The 23,321-nt window shown below is 44.3% G+C and overlaps 1 protein-coding gene and 1 non-coding gene across 8 annotated transcripts in view; one reads left to right on the top strand and one right to left on the bottom strand.

The window, feature by feature from the left end:
- Window positions 1–23,321, bottom strand: part of TJP1 (tight junction protein 1) — a 116,418-nt gene that overhangs the window by 4,946 nt on the left and 88,151 nt on the right. For 5 of the 7 annotated variants that reach the window (XM_032622219.1, XM_032622221.1, XM_032622222.1 and 2 more), the window contains 11 exons: window positions 20,384–20,466; window positions 19,576–19,786; window positions 19,175–19,275; window positions 15,591–15,941; window positions 15,025–15,264; window positions 13,298–14,161; window positions 13,052–13,149; window positions 11,565–11,792; window positions 5,712–5,887; window positions 2,247–2,727; window positions 525–742 (listed from right to left, as the gene is read on the bottom strand). In XM_032622219.1, coding sequence (XP_032478110.1) covers window positions 525–742; window positions 2,247–2,727; window positions 5,712–5,887; window positions 11,565–11,792; window positions 13,052–13,149; window positions 13,298–14,161; window positions 15,025–15,264; window positions 15,591–15,941; window positions 19,175–19,275; window positions 19,576–19,786; window positions 20,384–20,466 — 3,051 coding nt within the window. The remainder of the gene's footprint in view (window positions 1–524; window positions 743–2,246; window positions 2,728–5,711; window positions 5,888–11,564; window positions 11,793–13,051; window positions 13,150–13,297; window positions 14,162–15,024; window positions 15,265–15,590; window positions 15,942–19,174; window positions 19,276–19,575; window positions 19,787–20,383; window positions 20,467–23,321) is intronic. The other 2 variants (XM_032622224.1, XM_032622225.1) reach the window with 1 other exon arrangement.
- On the top strand, window positions 20,787–20,857 carry TRNAK-CUU. The gene has a single exon. It is a non-coding gene; the product is annotated as a tRNA-Lys (tRNA).

The raw sequence follows: 23,321 nt of genomic DNA, 5'->3' as shown, positions 1-23,321 counted from the left end.
ATTCCTGAAGCAGCTCAGAAACACACACTGCGACAGCCGATGGGGATGCTTCCTCCTCTGCGGCGTGTTTACTTGTGCTAGGTCTGCGCAGTGAGGAAGATCTGGCCCGAGAGCCTTGCATTCCACCAGCAGATGGCAGCACAGAGCAAGGCCTTTGGAGTGGGTGTTACCTAATCCATCTCTAGAGCTGCAAGGCAGGAAGGAACGACTCAAAGACAAAAATCTGGTGAGGTCGGCTAAGACTGGCTGGCAGGTACAGGAGTGCCCAATGACCCATCCCCTACTGTCACCGTCACAGTGAAGGTAGCACACACAGGCTCCCCTCTCCCCAGTGCTCATTCGAGAGGCCCTCCCTAGTAGAAGGAACTTGAGGGTGGCCCTCCCTAGTAGAAGGAACTTGAGGGCAGCCAGGGTGGGGGGAGAACAGAGGTCTAGGGGTATCCTGTCTACTGAGCACAATAAGCTTGGAAAAGCACACAGGGCAACTCGAGTTATTGAAACTAAGCAGGAAATCACACACTCACCTTTCTCCTTATCCAAAGGCGGGAGGATGCTGTTGTCTCGGCAGACCTTGAAATAGATTTCCTGCTCGACTCCCTCAGGAATGGCTCCTTGTGGGATAATGATACTAACGCCGGTCTCTATGGAGCTCAGCACCCCGCCGTTGCTGTTAAATACGCCGCGGGCGGTGGCCACCACAGTGTGACCATCCTCATCTTCATCTTCTTCGACAGCTGAGGGACTGAGAGTTCAGAAATGGCTAATGAGTACATTCCCAGTGACATACAGGAGCTTTCACTGCTAGTCTAGTCGGTGGTTTCACTCTATTTTTCTCTCTCCATATAATCAAGCAGTTACTTACTTTAATAAGTTTTCAGTGACTGACAGACTTTACTCACAGGGATAACTAAGCCTATTCTTCCTCGAGAAGTCAATGTCATTTTTAAAGGTAACTCGTCAAGTTACCTTCATTACTGATTTTTGCAATCAGAACATGCAAGGCCTGATACAGTGCTCACCCAATGTTTTACAGCCATGAAATTGGTGTTTTAAAACTGATGGCACATCATGGTTTAATTGGTAGCATGTTTTTTCCTTTTTAGTGATACGTAAGACAGTGGTGCACCTCACAACTGATGGCATCTTAGACCTGATAAAATACACTAATTAGGCTCGCTCTCTCCTGAGGATTTCTGGTGTGCATACTATGGCCTTCCCTCCCCACTCCCTAAGCACAGACGCCCAATTCCATGAGGTAATAAAGACTCTGGTGTGGGCAATCGCTCATGGAGAGGAGATGGTCCATTCACGCGGTTCACACAAAGACGCCTGAGGCAGAGGGGATGTGGTACCAAATCGCCTTCAAAAGTGCAGGTTCTCAGGACTTCCTTTTTTTTTTTTCCCCTCAGGACTTCTTGAAGCAAAGTTTTGAGCCAGGACTAAAGGTGAGCAGAAAGATGGGCCAACAAAATGAAAGTGAGTGAGTGCAGGGAGCTGCGGCTTCACTCCTCCGTGGCCAGAGCGGTGGGCATGGGCTCCCCGGGGCAATGGTACCGCGGGGCCCCTGTGAGGGGGCCGCTCCTCCACATCCCCTGGCTGTCCTGTCCTTCCGCTCGGGAGGCAGCCTGCAGGTGGCCCGTGAGTACTTTCTGCGTCAGTGGCTTAGGGAGGTTTCTGCGTGGCCAGCACGGGTCTGGTCGGTCACTGTGCAGATGAGGGAAGGGGTGTAGGGAGTGTGGCTCCAGGCAGGCTGGGTTCATCTCATTTGCTCAGCCATCTGACCAAATCTATTAAGAAAGCTCTTTTTTAAACAACCATTTTGAGGTTATTACATCTTTACTTCTTTTCAAACTCACTGCTGAATAAAACAGTGGATGAGGAATACAGATACTCTATTATTTCTGAGATATTCTCCAAACGTGCCTCCCCAGCTGGAGGTCAGAGGTCATGGGAAGCCAGGGCTGGCTAGGAGTCTGGCTCTGAGGTCAGAAATCAGACCAGTGGCTGGGTTTAGGCTCTCTGAGCATGGCTGTGTGACCCTGAGTGAAATACAGTGCCTCTCAGCCTGGGTTCACACGATGGAGATAATGAGCACCAGCTTTAGTGCCTCTTGCAGAACCTTTAGTCATTCCAACATTTTGGACAACACCATTCAGCTTCAAGTTTGAGCTGAAATCATCAGTCAGGTTCCCAAAACTACACCCAACTCACGTGAGAGACATCACCAGGCCAAGAAAAAATCTTACCTCACAGGCACAGCTTTAGGCCCTGTGCTGACACTGTTTACTTGATATTTAGGCTTATTATCTGCGTGGACAGAGAACGTCTCAACTCCACTGTCAAACTCCGGAGGCTGCGTGGAACTGTGTGCTTTCACCAGAGTTTTCGGAGAAGTGGGGGCTTTGGAAGACAAGTCAGCTTTATGTGCAGTTTCACTCGTCAGGAGATTGTGACTGAATTTAGGACTCTCAAACTTGCGTTCAAAGGGCCGCGCAGAACTCGTATATGGTTTTGGTGTGAATCGATTGTACGCTGGAGCGATCGTTTTCTGAGTCTGTTCGGCCCCGTTAGCTGGGGCTTTATCTGGGAAACTTTTCTGGGGATAGAAAGCAGACTGGGCAGCGTCTTCTCGGTTGGCTGGTCTGTAAGCTGCTGGCTTATTCTGAGATGGAGGTGGGTCTGGTTTGGACACTAAAGAGCTCTGAAAATCCAATGACATGGAATTACCTGAAAAACACACACATGTAAGTATTTCAAAAACTTCCTGAAAACAGCTACTGAATCACTATGTTGTACATCAAAACTAATATTATTAAGTCAACTATACTTCAATAAGAAAAACAATAAAGAACATTCAGTGGCTTGAACAAAAAAAGAATTACAAACCCATCTCTAACTGACTGTAATGGTTTGTGAGATGGAAAAGATGTTATAATGGGTCAAGAATAAAATCTATCCAGATGAGTAATTCATTCCTGAAAGTATCAACAAGTGATTCTGTGGGAGACCGTGGTGACCATGTTAAACTAAGGTTTTAGGAATAAACCTTGAAACAACTTTTCATCCACACAGAAAACAAAAACCAAAACGCCCTTCCTGACACAAGTTCTAACAGTCATCTGATGTCCCTCTCATCTTAACCTGTCCTGGTGTCAGAGTCAATGACTGGGTCTGGGTCAGCAGTCTGAGGATACTCTTTACCCCTGGTGGCCGTGTGTGATGCTGAGGGGCCAGGAGGTAGCAGGGACACCTGGGACAGTGTTCATGTACCTGCTGCCTGGAGTCAGGGTCATGTGGCTGGGAGTCCTGGCCTCCAGAGACTGGCATCGGAGTGACCCCGCTCCAGTGTCCACAATAAATTAGAAACAGAATGACAAAACTGGCCATGTTAAAAAAGAAAAGTCACAGATTGGCAGAAGCTATGTACAACACGTATAACTGATTTAAAAAAAAATTAGGATCCAAAACCTATGAAGAATACCTATACATCCATAAGAAAGAATCAACCAATAGGAAAACAAGCAAAGACCTGAACAAGCAAAAACACAAGTGAAGACTAGACTAACCAGTAATCATACAATAAGATACTCAACATCACTATTAATTAGGAAAATGCAAAACAAGAACGAAAAACATCATTTCACATCCATTAAATTGGCAAAACTTACAAGTTTGGTAATGCCAAGCATTGGCAAAGATGTGGAATAACAGAAATTTCCATGTACAGATATTCCTCGACTTCCCAGGGGAGGTTCAAAGTCAAAAATGTGCTTAATAAATACACGGGACCTACCAGAATCGTAGCTCAGCCCAGTCTCCCTGAACATGCTCAGAATACTCTCCCTAGCCTACAGTTGGGCAAGATCATCTAACACAAAATATTATAATAAAGTGTTAAATATCTCATGTGATCTATTGAATACTGTCCTGTAAGTAAAAAACAGACTGGCTCTCTGGGTCCAGGACAGTTCAAAGTGTGTCAGTTATTCACCCCCGTGATGCAGCGTCTGACTGGGGGCTCTTGTCACAGCCGCTGCCCAGCTTCACGAGAGATTGTACTGCTTATTGCTAACCTGAGAAAAGATCGAAATTCGAAGTAGTTTCTAGTGAATGTGCATCGCTTCTGCACCATGTAAAGTCAAACCGTCATAAGTCAGGGACCCTCCGTACCGCTGGTGGCAGTGCAAAATAGCACCAACTGAATTCTATGAAATAATTAAGGAAAAAAATCTTATCAGTGCTATACAAACTCTTCCAGAAATGAGAGAAAGAGGGAACACGTCCCAGCTCTCTTTCATGAATCTAGCACAACTTTGATACCAAAACCAGACAAGGACATTATAAGCAAATTATAAACCAAAGCTCCTTGTGAACATAGTAAGATAACTTATTACAGAAACACAACGAAGGAGACAAATCTTAGGATCATCTTAGTGCGTTTGGCCCTCTGTATCTGCGGATGCAGAGCCCATGGACACAGAGGGTCGACTGTACTACACCAGTTACACAGGGGACGTGTGTATCCGCAGATTTCAGTGTGCATGGTGGGATGGGGGTGAAGTGGTGGTGGTGGTGGGGTCCTGGGATCAGTCCCCTGCGGATACTGAGGGACAATGTACATACAAGAAAAAAACAGTTGACAAAATGCTTTCAGCAAACTAGGACTAGAAGGGAACATTCTAAACATAATAAAAGGCACCTACAAAAACCCCTACAGCTAACATTGTAACGGTGAAACATTCAATCCTTTCTCCCCACAATGGGGAACTAGCAAAAGATGTCTGCCACCATCATTTCAACTCAACATTTCACTATGATGTCTCAGCCAGTGCAAAAATGGCATAAGGTTTGGAGAGTAAAAATTTAAACTTTATCGGCAGACATGATAGTGTGTAAAGAAAATCCTAACATAAAGTAATATCAAATGTTATACCCCTGGGGTTAGACTCCTACATAAATACTGAGGAGCACTGTTTCTAGGAGCAAAATATCACCAGGAGATGGGTGAACTGTGGTGTATCCTTTGAAAGCACCAAATGAGAAGAGAGATGTTGGGAGGGTGGAGGCAACAGTCCCTTCCAGGACGTCTAATGGCTGTAGGAGCTGGGAAGGTGGCATGAGGCAGTGGCACTTACTGGAAGGCAAAGGGAAGGATTATGGTGAAGGGGAGAGGAAGATGAAGGAAGCAGGACAGGGGGGAGAGGAGCTGGGCCAGTGGTCCGGGAAGAGAGACAGTTACTGCTCAGAGATGTGAAGGAGAAGATGTGGGTGCACACGCAGGGACGCCACCCTGAGGTGAGCGCTCTGGAGCTGATGGGATCTATCTTGATGAGCCTCCGCCACAGAACACAAATGCAAAGACGAGGTGCTCAGGGACACGTATTATGTGAAACTCTACGGCCGCCCTATATCCACATGCGAAGACGGACATCACCATAATTTTTAAGAACCACCATTCAAACATTTAGTTTTGGGCATACTGGTAAACAAAAACTACTTTCAGAAATTAAGCTATGTTAAGGAGGCAGGTTAAAATCTATTTAGCTAAAAGGCTTGTCCGATATAACTGTCATTATCATAAAAAAAAAGAGGTACTTTTAACAAAGCCCCTTATTTTTCGCTGTTCTCAGCCCAGAGGTTTCTAGCACGTACTTTTCATCTTGTAAGTGTGAGTCTATTACAGTGGTCCTGCCAACTCCTGAGCCACCTACCTTCGCCGAGTGTCCCCTTGGTGTGTGAGTGGAGGCTGAGGGTGGTGCTGGGGCCGGGCTGGGCGGCCTGGCTGTACTGGGCGGGCGGCGGCGGAGGGGGTGGTGTGGCCTGCAGTGGGTCATAGCGCTTCTCCCCAAACGGCCTGTCCACAGCTTCAGCCTCAGCAGACTTCCCCCTGTGGAAAAATGAGGAAATGCCAACACCTGCAGACGGATCCACATTTACAAAGCAAGTTCCCCTTCTTCTCAGTATCCCTGAGGTTTTTTTTTTTTTTTGAGAATTTCACAGTTTACCCTTGTGAGTGTGGGTACCCTACCAAAACACACAAACAAGTCCAACCAGTCACCAGCACAAGAGATGTAAAGGCAGCACAGGTATTTTAAGGATATTAGTAAAGCATCCAAAAGATGGCAACCAAAAGGCAGATGAAATTCGGGATATACTTGTACTATTCAACACTGTGGTCTACAAAAAATATTAATGGCTGGTAGGCTTAATGAAGTCGTCCAAATATTCTGAAAAATATTTATTGGCCCAAATCCTCATTAGATTCCCTTCTGGTGTAGTGCCTAAGAAGGCATGAAGCACCAGCTTCTGGTGCAGGCTAGGCACCACAGAAGGTGACATCACGGGCCAGGGGCTGGCAAGCCCTTAGCCAAAGGCTGACAAGAAATGCTATCAGCTTCTTGGCCATACGGCCTCTGTCACAGCTATTCAAACTCTGCCCCAAAGCAGCCAAAAACAGCTTGTAAATCAAAGGGTACTGCTGTGTTCCAGTAACACTGGACATGTTTTCTACTTCAAAATTTATCCTGGATTTACCAGATCCATTTTTTGTTTAGCAATTGCTAGAGTAGCAAATACTGCTTGATTTTTAAGGCTCATTTAAATCAAATTGTGAATGTATGCTTATTTTTTCAGACTGCCAATTGTTAATATAGAACACATAAAATTCACACAAAAGAAATCTTTAAAACAGGACCCATAATTGCAATGCTGCCCTCTGAGCTCTGCAGAGCCAAAGCTGTGCACCGGCTTTACGTGCACACGCAGTCACACAGACGCTTGGAATGTACTTTCACAGAAGACTACTGGCGCAGAGTCTAGTCGTGATCAGCTTTAAAGCTGCGCCATTATCTCATTTTGGGTGTTTGGACTAAGCACTGAAGACGACATTAACACCTGCAAGTGCATGTAATGCCAGTGCCACAGCGAGGGACCCTCACGTCACAGCCTCACACCAGTGCCCCGTCTTACCACATGAAGCTCCTTTCCAAGTAGTCAGAGCTAGTATAAGAGCCAAGAAATCTAGGTGATGGCAAAGCAAGCGCAACAGAAAAATTAAAGAAAACGATCAATCTAAGTTTGCAGCAAACAGAACTCAAATGTCATTTTAAAGCATCAACCAAAAAACACACATCCACCTTTTCAGCATACTTCAGTCTATAAAAGAAACCATCACTGGCTCTCGTTTAGCTCGGGACACCAGCAGCCGGTGGAGACGTGGAAGGCAGCTAGGCCCCGCCTGCCCACCCTCCACACACATGGGGCTCTGGTGGGCAGCGGTGTGGCTAAGCTTCACTCCTTGGCCCGCTGACCACTCCTGGTGCTGAACAAAGAAATGAAAAAGCAGCGGGTTCTAAAGAAGTGGGGGTGAGTGCTCTGTTGAAAGAAAGGGGGCTAGGCACAGAAGTCCAGAGTGAAAACACAGAAATGATGCAGCACCACGGCTAGCACGGTACGGATACACGATCAACACGTGCTCCTTCCGAGCCTGACGCTGAGCCCCGAGGTGGGCAGAGCTGCCACGCTGACTCCCTTCGTCTCTACCTCTCTCATCTAATAATGCCACATGCACACAAAACCACCTAACGCCAATCTTATGCTTAATTCTTGTAAGCTGAAAACCACCAACATTTATCTTGAGACCTGGAAGTCTCACGGTAGGCTGCGTCTTCAGAGGTAGACATTCCAGCGACAGAAATCCCATTAGATGCCCTGAAGGAGACAACTCCATCTCTGAGCTGCAGCACGTGCACAGACCCAGATGGAGCCTGCTCTTCTAGCCCTGGCTTGGAATCCTGGCAACTCCTAACTTGCTTTGGAGGTGATGTCAGGGCTGCTGTCTCCTCACCTCTCCAGCATCAATGTGGCTCAACAGACTGTAAGACTGGGTGACAGCTGCCTGCTTCTGGGGCACTTATCCTGTGCTATCAAAGACTTCTCCCTGCTCTAATTCCCACCATTTTTAAGGTGTGCTTTTAAGTGGAACAAAAGCACGCATTATCTGGAAGACGGACACTTTGTTATTTCTATATTTTACTTTAGAGAATAAGGCCTGTAGGCAATCTATTGGTGACAAACAGTAAATAGTTTTGAAATGTAAGACAAAGAGGGTCCCATATTTTAAACTATTTTCCAATTATTAAAGTTGTATTAATTGGGCAAAAGAGTAAAACAGCATTAGAAAGGGAAGGCATACAAACAACTTCCTGCTGAGTCATCTTCTAGGACACTCGAGTCTCCTTTCCAACTCTCTAACCATTAAAAACCTATATGGGAGGGCTTCCCTGGTGGTGCAGTGGTTAAGAATCCGCCTGCCAATGCAGGGGACATGGGTTCGAGCCCTGGCCCGGGAAGATCCCACATGTTGCAGAGCAATTAAGCCTGTGAGCCACAATGACTGAGCCTGTGCTCTAGAGCCCGCGAGCCAGAACCACTGACGCCCACGCTCTGCAACAAGACCGCAATGAGAAGCCCACGCACCATAACAAAGAGTAGCCCCCACTCGCCACAAACAGAGAAAGCCCGCATGCAGCAAGGAAGACCCAACACAGCCAAAAATTATTTTTTTAAAAAAACCTTATTATATGGGAAAATGCAGCATTACTTTCATATACAAAGGAAGGAAAGGCATCCTAGTATCCATCTCAAGTTAGACTTTCTCACCCCATAACACTACCAACAGTAAACAGTAATATCAAACCGAGTCCGCAGTGAATCTACAGAGACAGACATGATCTCTTCTCATGGGACCTCTGCCCAGCAAACACTGGTTCCTCCCAGGGCTGTGGACGTGAGGAGGAGTGTGCTGGGGCCTGTGCTGAGCCTTGGTCACTCCACATGGAATGACTGAGCCCCTCCACCGCCAAGTGCTCGGCAGTGTTCCAGACCATGTCTGAAAGCTATACGTCATAGATATATTATTGAGTCTTCTCTCCAGAGAACAAGATTCACACAAAACCAAAAAATACCTTGTCATCTGATTCCCTAGCAAAACTTTTAATTTACTTTTTAGACCTAAATGTATCCTGTTAAGGCTGTATTCTTTTTTTTTTTTTTTTTTTTTCCGGTACGTGGGCCTCTCACTGCTGTGGCCTCTCCCGTTGCGGAGCACAGGCTCCGGACGCACAGGCCCAGCCGCTCTGCGGCATGTGGGATCCTCCCGGACCGGGGCATGAACCCGTGTCCCCTGCATCGGCAGGCGGACTCTCAACCACTGCGCCACCAGGGAAGCCCAAGGCTGTATTCTATTTACCAAGTATGTAAAAGGATAAATAAAATCTCTCTTTAAACTGGACTCCCTTCTGAGAGGAATGAATATGTTTAAACAGCTTCAGTAAAAGTGGTGACGCCCTTCCACCTCACGGAAGGTGAGCTTCTCAGGCTCCACGCCCGGCTCATCCTGGTCTGGACTCTCTCCAGATGCACTAGGCACCTCTCTAGGCTTGTGTTAGGGGAGGCTCACAACACTCGCGCAAGACTGTCTGCTTCAAACAGAGCCCAAACTGCACCACTCACAGTTCGCAGCTGTGTTTCTCATAAACTGCTTTCTTCCGTAGACAAAGATTTAAATGGATAACAGTGGAAAAGGTTTTAAATCTTCACTTTAAATGATGTCTTAGAAGGCAAGTGGTAATTGAAAGTAGGTTTTTAGGGACTTCCCTGGTGGCGCAGTGGTTAAGAATCCGCCTGCAAATGCAGGGGACACGGGTCCGAGCCCTGGTCCGGGAAGAGCCCACATGCCACGGAGCAACTAAGCCCGTGCACCACAACTACTGAGCCTGTGCTCTAGAACCTGCAATCCACAACTACTGAGCCCGCGCTCCGCAACAAGAGAAGCCACCGCAATGAGAAGCCGACGCACCGCAATAAAGAGTAGCCTCCGCTCGCCGCAACTAAAGAAAAGCCCGTGCGCAGCAACGAGGACCCAATACAGCCATAAATAAATAAATTTATTTTTTTAAAGTAGGCTTTTAATATTAGAGGTTTTAAAGTATATTCTAAAAGAATTTTCACTGATCAGCAAGTGACATGTGATATGTTCAGACAGTCTGAAGCATCTAATTCAGTAAAAATCTTCATGATTTTAAACTTAGGCACAAAAGTGATTTGTGGTTGCTTTTTAATGTCTCATCTTGGCTACGCAGAACTACAGTCCTAGTTATTCTCTCAAACACTAATACGGGTATCCCCAGGGAGATTATCTAGATGGGCCCTTCTCAAGAGGACTTAACAGCTTCCCTGAGCTCCGAGACCACTAGGCATTTCCCTTCCTGCCCTGCAGACTTAGGACTTGCTCAGCCTGGCCCCACAACTGTGTAAACGAATCCCTTATAATAACTCCGCATCTATTTCCACTCTTGTGAGCCTGTTCTGCTCAAGTATGAGCCCACCTGTGCCTGTGTGTGTTTATACTCCAGTCTCAGAACCAAATTCACCATCAGTCAGGGTTCAACCAGTGGCAGAACCAGAACGGGATATGAACTCACACGGGCACATGTGGGTTTGTAGTTTGTACCCCAACAAAACACACAAGAAAGAAAAACAAAAAACCCAGGAGACAAGCAAACAGAAGGGAGCAGCACAGACAGGAAAAAGACAGCAGGAACTTGGGGTTCACTCCTAGCTCTGCCCCTGTCACGGCCCCTCGTTGGAGCCTGGGTTCCTCATGTTTACAGCTGGACCAGAAATCTCTAAAGTCTCCTCAAGCTCAAACAATAATAAACGACAAGTTTTCTCTTGACTTGGAAAAAAAATTTTTTAAACTCTTTAGTATCGTCCCTCAATGTCACTCCCCAACACAACCCTACTTTTTTTTTTTTTTTTTTTTTTTTCGGTACGCGGGCCTCTCACTGTTGTGGCCTCTCCCGGAGCACAGGCTCCGGACGCGCAGGCTCAGCAACCATGGCTCAAGGGCCCAGCCGCTCCATGGCATGTGGGATCTTCCCGGACCAGGGCAAGAACCCGTGTCCCCTGCATGAGCAGGTGGACGTCTCAACCACTGTGCCACCACGGAAGCCCTAACCCTACTTTTATTTTTAAAAAACAAACAGAAAAGAAGGACGAGAACGTGTGCACAGAAGGGAGAGACTCTTAAAAATCAGGGTCTTAACCGTTTACCCTCTCTTACCTCAAAACGCTTTGATTTCAAAATCCTTTGATTATAACATATTTTGAATGCAAAAAATTTACATATCTGACACTAGAGTTTAAGAACAAAAAACACATCCCAGAGCTAGATAGAACACACACTGCTGAAATGCTAAGAGCCTACAGAAGTCATGTATTACATAGCTAACTATTTTCCTTCAAAATATACTTTACTTAGGACTTCCCTGGCAGTCCAGTGGTTAGGACTCTGCACTTCCACTGCAGGGGCAAGGGTTTGATCCCTGGTCAGGGAACTAAAATCTCGCATGCCAAGCAGCAAGGCCAAAAAACAAAACAAAACAATACACACACACACACACACACACACACACACACACACACACTGAACTTTGTGTGATTAACTCCACTTTATGTTTCATCTTATTTTTAAAAGGTAAGTCTTAAACAAAATAACTCACTTGGAAGAGTAACCAGAAAACTGTGGCTGACTCTGAGAATGAACCGGCTTGGCGGGCTCTGAGAGGTGGCTGGCAGGGACATGTGCAGAAGGCTTGCTCTCAAAACTTCTTCGATCAAAGTAGGAGAGCTGTTTTCGATAGTATTCTTCATCTTCCTCAGGATCATAATGATTTGACCGAACAATGTCTTCAGGCGGCTTCATTTGAGGTTTTTGCGGTTCGGGGATCCTGATAATGAATGATAAATGGAACAACTTTTGAGAAGTTAATTTGACAAATAAAATGGAATACATAAGTTTCACCTTGACCTTCCACTGACTGCTGTGATTACTCAGGATCTGGCTGAGCAGTCCAGCAGTCAAGGTGGACATTCCCAGTCCCGTGTCCTCATACATTATACTCAATGGCAACACTCTCCTGGCCCGTGAGTCCTAAACACAACCTATCTACTGAGCTTGATAGTGACCTGGTTAGAAGCAGCTCATCAGAAAAAGAAAAGTAAGCCAGACAGTGGAGGGCTTCCTCAAGTACATGCACCACCATCGTCAGCAACAATAAAAACCGAGAGCTGAAGAACTTTACAGCAGGATCAATAAATGATCCTCATATAAGGAAAGAGCTCGACATGTCCAAAGTTCCAGAGGACACAGGAAGCACGTGACGAAGAAAGTACATTATCAGCAAATTAAGGCACTGTTACATAGGCCCTAGTTAGCAAATTTCAGAAACTCCACATCAAAAATGGATAAACTTAAATACGTTTCACACCAAGAAAGGGGGCTAAGCTTTCAGTTATTACATGTTTACTCTGTGTAGAAGAGCTTATCTGCTAGTGATCCCAGCTAAAGGAGACATCACAGTAGTTTACATTTTCATGAAGAGCAACAGACATTAAAATCAGAGGAAAATGTACATGTTAGACAGTAGTTCCTCTTTATTACAAGCACAAATATAAGCGAATGAAACACATTAGGCCAAAGAACTGTATTCAAATGCAGCCCGTCAACTTAGCAGCAGCCAAATCAGGCCACAGCTAAGAGCACAGCTGGCGGGTTCCTCTCCCAGCAACTCCTGTCAGCCTCAGCTTCACCCCTCCTGGCGCTTTCTAAAGGATTAAGTTTAGTTACCTCATAGCTATCTGAGTCTGTTTCCTCACCCCTAAAAACTAACAGTTTGCATGTCCAAAAGCACTATTAAACTAAAAAACACAGTCCAAAAGTTATTAGGGTTTTAAAAACTGTACTTTAGCCATTTGTTAGAGAAATATGTGTTTGAAAGATTTGTTAACTGAAAGAATAACAAAGATGCATTACAGAAGGTATAATAAATAAAGCTGTTTACTTTTCCTTCTAGGACCACTGTTTTAACTGCAAAAGCTGGAGGAGTTCACCTAAGGACAAGGGAGACCTCTGCCTTCCCCGCCTCCTCTCTAGTAAGAGGGCCATACTCCCAGTCAGCTGTAGGCCACAAGCCCGCAAAGCACCCACCTGTGCAGTGTTCTGTCGTGTTCAATGAGCTGATTCTGAGCAGGGGCTTTAGGACCCAGGACGGGAGCACCTGCAGGTTTAGACGTGACCTCTGGAGGCTGCAGAAAAATAAGACACATGAGCCTCACGGAGAGATCATGAGAAAAAAGGCTTCGTTTAAGGGGGAGGGAACATTATGAAGCGTTACGCACAACAGTCACTGAATGTGCTCTGAACGTGAGGCAGGAGACACAATCACATATTTACCTTGAAACCAGAGTTATGGTTTTCATCCTTCTTGTTCTCCACTGATGCAGACCTTTTGTTTTCAAACATTTTCACTCTGGTGAGCACTGACTGTGGCTTCATCGCTGGGTCTTCCTCTTCCTCGACCAGAGCTGGGGGTGGAGGCAGTGGTTTGGTACTTGCGGGCGGCACTTCCGGCTTGTGCTGAGGCGGGACAAGGGCAGCACCGTGGAGAGGCTCGTAGTGGCCCGGGCCTGCTTTGGAGGTGAAGCCTTGGGGCGGGACCTGCTCATAACTCCGTGAGTACTGGTCAAAATACTGCTTAGGCTCGGACGCCTTGGGGCCTGTGGAGGAGTAGGGCTGCGCGTCTGGCCTGTACCTCCCGTGCACGTCAAACCCAGGAGCGGGCTGCTCTTCGTGCCGCAGGGTGGAGGTCCTGAGTGGCAGGTCATAGCGCGGTCGGCTTTCATAGGACAGAGGGGTTGGCTCCTCAAAACGTGGGAAATACCCTCGTTCTGAGGACTCCTCGGGATGCTGTCTGGAGTCCAGGTCTCGCGGGTGCTGATTATCAAAAGACGGCCGGGGCTGGTACGGCTGTTTGTCATCATAATAGGACCACTGCTCCTCATACGCAGGGATGCGGTCGTCATAGCGCAGACGATGGTCATAGTTTCGAGGAAACTGGTCCGTGTAGTTTGAGGAGTCATATCTGTAGGCAGGCTGCTCCAGGTCCCTGCTAGCCTGTCTCTCTGCGTATGGGGGCTGCGGCTCATAGCTCAGACTGGGCTCCTTGTCTAGCATCTGCCCTGGGTGGGCAACAGCTGGCTGCTTCAAAACATGGTTCTGTCTCATCACTTCCTCAGGATAGGGATCCTTCCTATATACCTGTATAAAAAATTCACGTGTAAGGACACAGGCTTGTTTCAAATTCTAGTCTATTTTAAGACAAACTATGATTTAATATGTAAAAATGGCATGTTCTACCCTTTATTACCAGGACAGAAACAGATTAGTGGAGAAAGCCAGTTGAAGTGAAAGCTCAAATTTTACAATGCAAGTAGGGGCTTTTACTTTTCAGCATAATAAATGAAAAGTGAGTTAAAGAATGAAAAGCGGGTTAAAGATATTTTAACTTTTTAATTATTAAGTTTAGTAGAAAATTAATGCACTGAACTGTTGATTCCACTTGATTTGGACACTGAAAATAAAATCAAAAAGAAAATTTATGGACACCATAATTTATAAAACATAAAGAAGTTTAAAATGGGTCTGAACTATAGATTAAGAAATTCTGACCACCTAGAGGGGTGGGATAGGGAAGGTGGGAGGGAGACGCAAGAGGGAGGGGATATGGGGATATATATATATACACATATAGCTGATTCACTTTGTTATACAGCAGAAACGAATACAACATTGTAAAGCAATTATACTCCAATAAAGATGTTTAAAAAAATAAAAATAAAAAAGAAAGAAAGAAATTCTGGAAGATTCTGAAAGCCAAACATTAAAAAATAATAAAAATATTAAGTACCAATCCCAATTAAAAGGCCTATTTTAAAATAATCAGTATATCACTGGAAGCCATGCAAATTATAGAACCGAAATGACTTGTACTGATTTGAAAACAGTATGGTGCATAAGCCCACAGTAAAAAGCAAAAGGAACACGTACAGGGCAAAGCAAACACGATCATGTGCTAGACTGATGGAGAGCAACAGATTAGCGCAACACTGCAGCACAGGTACCTTTGCTGGATCTACATGCGACGACAATGATGGCTCTTGACCTCTTAGCATTATGTGAGCTGCCTCAGTGCGTGGTGCTCTTAAAGAATCAGCTTGTGGTGAGTCAGAGGTCAAAGGAGCTGGGGTGGGCTCCTCCAGTCTGACATTAGTTAAGTCTACATTAGGATTAACAGCAGAGGTTGATGATGCTGGGTTTGTTTCAGGCGAAAGGTAAGGGCCTGGAGATGAGGCTTCTGCTTTCTGTGAAGTGTTTAAAATATTTTAAATATAGTGTTTCTGTTTACTGCTAACTTCCCACTTCCATTTATAGTGGTTGATAGACATACATTTTAAGTGTGCTGAATAACAAAACTACGACCTCATGTCCTGAATTTTTAAAATTTCAGTATACTGCTGTCTAAGATAAACACACAAAGTTTAGAATTAAGTCCTTGGTATTCTCAAGTTGAAATTAAAGATTAATTCTTAATCTGGAGAAAGGACAATATGTTTTTTAATTCAATCACCATATCCTAGACTTTAACAATGCGCCTCTAACTGCAAAACGTTGAATGCTTGCTGCTTACCTGTTGAGAGGCTGCCTTAGGTCCAGGGGAGTCTATCCTATGAACTGGCTGTGGCTGCGCTTGTGGTGAGTAAGTAGGATATGTCTGGTGGTCATGATGCATTCCAGAGGAGTCCTCTCTGACAGGCTCAGAGGACCGTGTAATGGCAGACTCCGGGGGAGTCCCCACCTCATCATTAAGAGTCTCATCTAGTTCTTGATCAGTGTAGGCCCCGCCTTCTGTATCTGTATCTTCATAGTCAGAAGTATGTCTACTGTCCGTGCTATACATTGAGTATTCACTACCTGGGGCTGACAGGTAGGACAGACGATCATCATGCAAATCAAGGTCATCACTTGTAGCACCATCCGCCTGGGTCAAATAGAAGTAAATTAAAAATTTATTCAGTAGTTCTTTAAGAGATGGCCTTTACTTTACAAGGGAGACTGAAAAGGATACTTTTCTTTGGAGAAATCACATCTGTTTCTTGAAACTTCTGGTGAGGAAAGGTCAAGAAGATAGTACAAGCACACATGCAGACACACAGAGCATCCTTTGAGATCTGAAGGGCTTGGATGAGTGGAACATCGGCTGGCCGGCCGTGACAAAGCCCCAGAAGACAGCGAAGGAGCCCTGGCCCCACTCTGATTTTGAAACCTAGTCAGTCACTAGCTTGTCAGCCCAGAGGAGGGTGAAGAGGGAGAGTGCTGCCAGACCAAGCTCACAGAAACAAAGACACAGTGACCGACAGAACAGCGCACGTGAGAATAACCAGGAAAATAAACGCCACAGTTCAAGCTGAACAAGAGCTTATGTATATATAAAATCTATATATTAAGAAAACAGCTTCTTAAAAAAGTTGGTATTTGGCCCTAGAGCTTTATAAAACACAACGGAAAAGCATCATCTAAGTGCTGGTTGCCTAATTAAACTAAGAACTTTTAAAAATTATTCTTCACAGATGGATGCAGAGAGGGAAATGTAGTTATGACTCTCTTTTACAGACAGTTAAGAGCCGAGTTAGCCTTCAGTCTGCACTGATTATCTTCTGAGCAGACCAGAAAGAACAGAAGTATCTGAGGAAAAGGGAAGTACCGTGCTGCAGTCAACAGGCTGTCATGGACACTAATTTGAAGCTAGTGCCCGTATTACACACAACAGTCCTGGAAGACCCTGCCTGGACCCTGCGCCCAGAGAGGCACGAGAGCTGGAGGATCAAGAATCCAGAATTCTGACGGCATGGACTGAAGGATAAACAAGGCTCGAGCCGCCTGAATGGTGCTTCCCCCACAGTCCCAATCCTGGCTCTGCAACAGCCTGACCCTGAGCCCTCCCTTAATGGGAAAGACCAGCCTTCCGTGACTCTGGCTTTCAACAGACCACCTGCCTGGTTTGGAAGTGAGCGCACTAGGGCTATGCTCTATGTTCCGGCAGAGTCTCTCCCACTGAAATCTCAATGGCTTGAAACCTTCTTGCTATCTACTTTGATCTCTGACTCGCGGGGTCTGGAAGACTATAACCCAGGAGCCAGCCAGGGAAGTATTTAAGGCCCTGGGGAAGAACAACTCAACTCACTAATCTGCTCAGCTTTGGAAGTGGTATGAAATGCAGCTTTTGCAGTGGTATGAATGCAGAAGTGAGCAAGAACCAGGAGTGCTCTGAACCAGAAATGACATATGCTTACATGTTAAGAAAGCCTCCGGATGATTTTTCTTGGTTTAATAGGGAACATACAAGCCTGTAACAGAAATTGCAAAAAAGAACTCTTCCTAGCAATCAGATCAAAGTAGTTAGCTCAGGAGAGTCGATGTGAAATGAAGTGGTTTTAGTTTAAGAATCTATTTGGAGAAAATACACTTGAATGGAAGGGGGGCATAAATCAAACTTGATTTAAATTGTAACACTTTTTCTGATTTACAAAATGCATCAATCTATTCTAATAGTAAATGACCTATTAGACCTATTAATAAAGTTAATAAAATTAATTGAGATGACCTATTTTCCTCACACAAAAAGCTGGGAGAGCTAGACCTTCATTCTAAAATCCAAGCAAAGAAAGGAAGCCCACAATAGTATCAAAGAAATCACAGAAAATTAAGATTTGTGGATTTAAAAAACCTCTCAGATAGGTAGACATGTATACCTTGTGCATTTATAAACTAATATTATTTCAAAAATCGCCAGTGATACCGCAAAAAAAAAAAAAAAAAGAAAGAAAAATCACCAGTGAAAGCTATTAACATTCTACCTGACCAAGGCTGCTGGCAGAACTGTGTTGTCATAGAAGATTAGTATGGAGAGGACGGTAATCCTTTTAATCAAATGCCACAAGAGTTAAGAATGAGTAACAGTGTGTCGTATAAAGTGGTGTAGTGAGTTTATTCTACCTGCCTCTGTCTATAAAGCGTCCCGGCTGATATGTCAGTTACTCAAAGTGGTCTCAGGATCTCACGTGTACAGTCCACCGCCCAGAGTGGTACTGAGGAGAAAAGGCATGGTTCTGACACAGGACCACAGGTGAGAGCAGCAGACACTACCTCTAGATGTCAGCATTTCAACACCTCTTCTTGGCAGAGGTTGTGTTTTCTGGGTAAGGGGCACGGGGGTCCTAAGCATGCAGCATGCACTGCCACAGCACCTGGGGCCACAGCCAGGCAGAGGGAAGTACGGGGCCATGCAGGGGCAAAACACAACAAAAACCAAGCCGACAAGGAAGTACAAAAAACAAAATAAGAGAACAGATATTCTCAATCTTCCCTAGCAACTAAAATATATTAATATTGTGTTGATCTGAAGGTAAAAGACATTTAAAACAAAAGATTCTTTTAACTGTATACTTTGAGAAAATTATTATCTCTCCCAACAAAATAAACAGGACTTTCCCATCAAGAACTGCTAAAAGACCAGAAAGACTTAACAACAGAAAGTAGTTATTTTAATCTTTATAAAATCAAAATTCAAAGCCAAAAGGATGTATTGCTTTGTCTAACATTTTCAGTACGTTTTAAGAATGTTAACAGGTGCTGAGTGAAAAAAAATTCCTTAGGTAAGGATTTAGGGAAATGCTTAAAGTAGCAAAGTAAGTCCTTTACTTCAGACCTCTCAGAGCCATCACCACGCTGGTGGGTACTGTGCTGCTCCAGGGCGCTTGGTTTGCAGCACGGTGGTCCCCAACCATTCCTTGCCTTCAGAGTGCCTTTTCTTCAGGGCCAGTCCTGGATCTCACATGCTGAGCACAGCACTTTGGGGACCACTCATCTAGCCCACCCATTCCCCTTGTTTCCAGAGGAAGAAACAGAAGCCAGGTTCAAAGTCATTCCTCAGTCAGACAGGGGCAGAGTCAGAACTCAACCCTGCTCTTTTAAGTTACCCTCTGAGAATTCTCTGAGAATACCACTGAATGGTAATTCAGTGGGGAGAGAAACTTCAGAATCTTCTACTATCAAAAACAACTTTCATAACCCTTACAAAATTATAAAAACCTAAAAGCTAATGCCCCAAATTACTTTAATAAGTTGATCCAATTAGAAAACAATGGTGACTCAAAGGCTTCTCTGATTAGTTATATAATTTATCAAATGGGTTAAAAACAGGAAATTTCTCACCTTTCCCTCAGAAACCCACACCAACTGGTTCTGTTGTTGCTGAATTGCTTCTTTCAATGCACCATACCAACCATCATTCATTGAATTTAAATTAATTGTAGCTGCAAATAGATAACATTGTTCTATGATTACAACACGGCAAAAGTCAGATGTCACTCAACCACTGCTTAGAGTTCAGTCACCACTACTGAGTTATCTGACAGATGGTATTGAGGACACACCTCTGGAAATGTCTGTTTTGGCACTGAACCATTTCTTTCAATCAACAGCAGCCATTAACACAACAACAAGCATAACAGGCAAAGGTTATATGAGTTCTAATATTTGAACAACACAACATTTTGGCCCACATATTGTTGCACAGACACTGTAAGCTGAAAGAAGGCCTTTAATATACTCACTTGTAAAAAGATGGTGATTATTTTTACGAAGTTTATGAGACCGCTCATATAATTTCCTGGCGCTTTTCCTAGATTCTGGACATAACCTCATCCTCATTGTTTTCACACCTTGCTTAGAATCAGGGTTAAGGAACACTACAATTGGATACCACTGGGCGTAATTCAGACGATCAACTGCATTTGGTGTTACATCCAATAAAGCATGTTTATCCTGAAGACACAAGAAAAAAATAAACAAGGACGCAAGACACGGTAACTAAGGAGCATCACCTTCAGAAAGTCACAGCTGAGACTACATTCCAATGGAAATGGACGTTTAACTGTGCTCCAAAATGTCTCAGGAGCACATATTAGAAAAAGGTGTACTCAGAAGTTAATGCAATATAATTTCTAGTCCAATTAAAAAAAAAGTTTTAACCAGCTCACTTTTAAGATAGCCCAAATACTTGCAAGTGGAGAGTGAAAATAAGTGTAACAATTTAATGTTCCCGATATGGCCTTGTGAGTAGCAACACATTCCTAATATATAAATATCAAAGTGCAACCTGAATTGTCCTGATGCGGTATCAAGTCTATCGACATATGTGAACACTGTATACTCTTTTGTGGTAATGAAAGCTCATCTTTTCAGGCACGTACTACCGTTCCATTGAAGGTGATTATTATAATGTCTCGGTAATTTACTTACGGTATACCAGTAATAACTTTAGAAAAACTACCTTCTACTTTCAGTTTAACCAAACCCATCCCACTGAGAAACGCAAAATTCACAGCTTACAATGAAACGGGTCAATTTCTAATAACTTACTTGATCTATTATTTGCTTTATTGTATGAAGGCGAATAATGCCAGAGCTCCGTTGGTCAGTTCCAGCATCTCGAGGTTCACTTTCTAGTCGTGCAGTCAGGACAAAAACAAAACACCAAATTTCCACTGGTTAGGTCAGTTTCTCAACTGCTGGGCATAATGACACGCTGGGCTCCATGACGTGTGGTTGTGGGGGTTTCCCGTGCACCACGGCCTATTGAGCAGCATTTCTGGCCTCCACCCACTGGATGTCAGTAGCAGCCCCCCACCTCCCTTTTGCTCCCATGGCGACAAACAGAACTGTGGCCAAATGTCGTCTCTGGGGCAGACCCACCCTGGCTGAGAACCCCGGGTTACATCAATGCTTCCAACACTGCTGGGATCAGACGGCAAGGGGGAGAACTTCCCTGGTGGTCCAGTGGCTAAGACTCTGTGCTCTTGATGCAGGGCCCAGGTTCAATCCCTGGTCAGGGAACTAGATCCCACATGCATGATGCAACTAGGAGCCCACATGCCCCAACTAAAGATCCTACATGTCACAATGAAGATTCTGCATGCCACAACTAAGACCCAGCACAGCTAAATGAATAAGTAGGTAGGTAGGTAAGTAAGTAAAGTTTTTTTTTTTTTTTTTTTAAAAGGCAAGTGGGCCACTCACCCCGGTGCAAAATTCAAGGAGGTGCCCCCAAACCTCAGAAGTCCAATAACATTTGGATGCAATATGTTCACAAAAGCAAAATAAATACTTCAAAATGAACATTTTAAATAGAATCAGTAAGTGGAGGGACTTCCCTGATGGTCCAGCGGTTAAGAATCCGCCCTGCAATGTAGGGGACGTGGGTTCAATCCCTGGTTGGGGAACTAAGATCCCACATGCCACGGGGCAACTAAGCCTGTGTGCTCTAGAGCCTGCATGCCCCAACTAGAGAGAAGCCGGCATGCCACAACGAAAAGCTCACGTGATGCAACTAAAACCTGATGCAGCCTGACTAATTAATTAATTAATTAATTATTTAAAAGAAAAGAATCAGTAAGTGGAACATGAGCAAAAATTATTTAGGACTGTCACTTGGTCAAGAGAAACAGCCAAATATGGCAATTCTCTCAATTGAAAATAAGCTTAAAAAAAATGTAGATTTACAAAATAATATTGATAAATTTGCTTCCATTAAAACCAGGAAGGTAAAATTATAAATTAGGTGTTTGGTCTAAATAAAATATTTAAATTTAAAATAATGTCAGTTTTAATACGCATGTCTTCAAAAATTTTCCAACTATTTTCATGTTCTGGAAAAAACAGCCATTAAAAAAAAATATATATATAAAAACATGTATATAGGGATTTCCCTTTTTCTTTTGCTCCAGTGTGGCCTGGCATGGCACTGTCTGCAAACCTTTTTCACATTGTGGCATGTGAGTAGCAATGGTTCTGTCTGTATGGCACACAGATACCCTGAGGAGGCCTCCCCTCAGCAGGGCCCGCCCGGCCGCAGATGGCTGCTCAATACCCGGGCAGGCCCACACTCAGCAGCAACAACTACAGCAGACTGGCTGGGGAGTCCTGGGTTAGGGACCTCTTTTCACATCAGCAGAAGGGGACTTGGGAGCAGAGAAGGCTGTAACTTGTGACTATGACACAGCCTGTGCTTTCACACTGGCAACCTGTGCCTCCCTCCTGGCGCAGAACACGCCAAGGCAGCTTGGGATGATTTCTAACCACGCGTCTCAGAGGTCCAATGACATGAAGGCTTTCACCGAAAAGGCACAGCGATGTCTGAGACTCTGGTCACAGGAAAGCTCCGAAGTTAGAGCTCTGGTTGTTCAGATCAGACAAAGACAGAGACATGGAAGTTCAGAGGTCAGGCTGAGGGACAAGGGGACGATCTGGGAGAACAAGGCCTTCGCGAGACAGCAGGGCCAATCTCCAATCTGGTGGACTCAGGAGAACGACGGAGGGAGATCAACTGGGAGGTTCTGGGTGGAGAAAATGCTACTAGTCTCTAAACTCAAAAAACTCTCGTTAGATTCAAATAGGATACATAATTAAGCGATCTGAATCCCTTTCGTAAGAGTCTGGTTGTAGAGTAAACCCAATTAATCAACCCATTAGTCCTTAAGACAGAGCTTTCTAAGTCTTCACACTTGCTTTTCCTAAATTTAAAAGCCCTAAGTTTGGTTACAGGTGGTATCTACACGTATCAACTTCTTCAGGCAAAATGTTATCTATAAGCAATGACCAAAAAAAGATCTCTTCTGAAAAGACTAACAAACTGAGTGATGAATCAGAAATGAACATTTTCTAAATTGCTCAAATTTTACTATCATTTGTCTGCAAATCTTCTGAGTTTCAGAAAATATCCTCATTCAACTTCACCAGCAACCAAATGAAAAGCAATATATATAATATTAAATCAGCACTTGGGAGTTTATAGTGCCAGCAGGAACAACAGCTGCACAACCCTCTGGAAGCAGCCAAAGTTACACAGCAGCAGCCAGGAGTGCTCGTGTCTTGGGTCATTCCTTCCTATCTTTGGTAATTCTGTCTAAGAAATTCAGCATATATATGGAAAAAGCTATATTCTTGAGTATTTAAATCCTTTGCGGAACAAACGCAAAGCATAATATGGACAAAGCAAACAAAATATGGACAGATTTCTGCACCCTTTGTATTAGTAAAATATAAATTTGAAACGGACTATACAAATAACTTAAAGCAAGCCTAAGTGATCATAACTGAGTATGTAAACTACCATAATAGCTAAAATAATGAAACAATGAAAGAATCTGCAAGCAAAATCTGTAAGGCATTTAAAGCACTACTTCCTCGATATTTATACTTAATACTAACCTACTATATATGTCTGCAATAAGCAATAGCATGAATCATGCTTTTATTACTCTTCTGACATATCTGAGTATTTGTTTGCTTAACGACTGAA

Source organism: Phocoena sinus, chromosome 2, assembly GCF_008692025.1.
Source record: "Phocoena sinus isolate mPhoSin1 chromosome 2, mPhoSin1.pri, whole genome shotgun sequence".
NCBI lineage: Eukaryota > Metazoa > Chordata > Mammalia > Artiodactyla > Phocoenidae > Phocoena > Phocoena sinus.
Note: the sequence above shows the minus strand (reverse complement) of the source record. Positions and strands in the feature narration are given on the sequence as shown.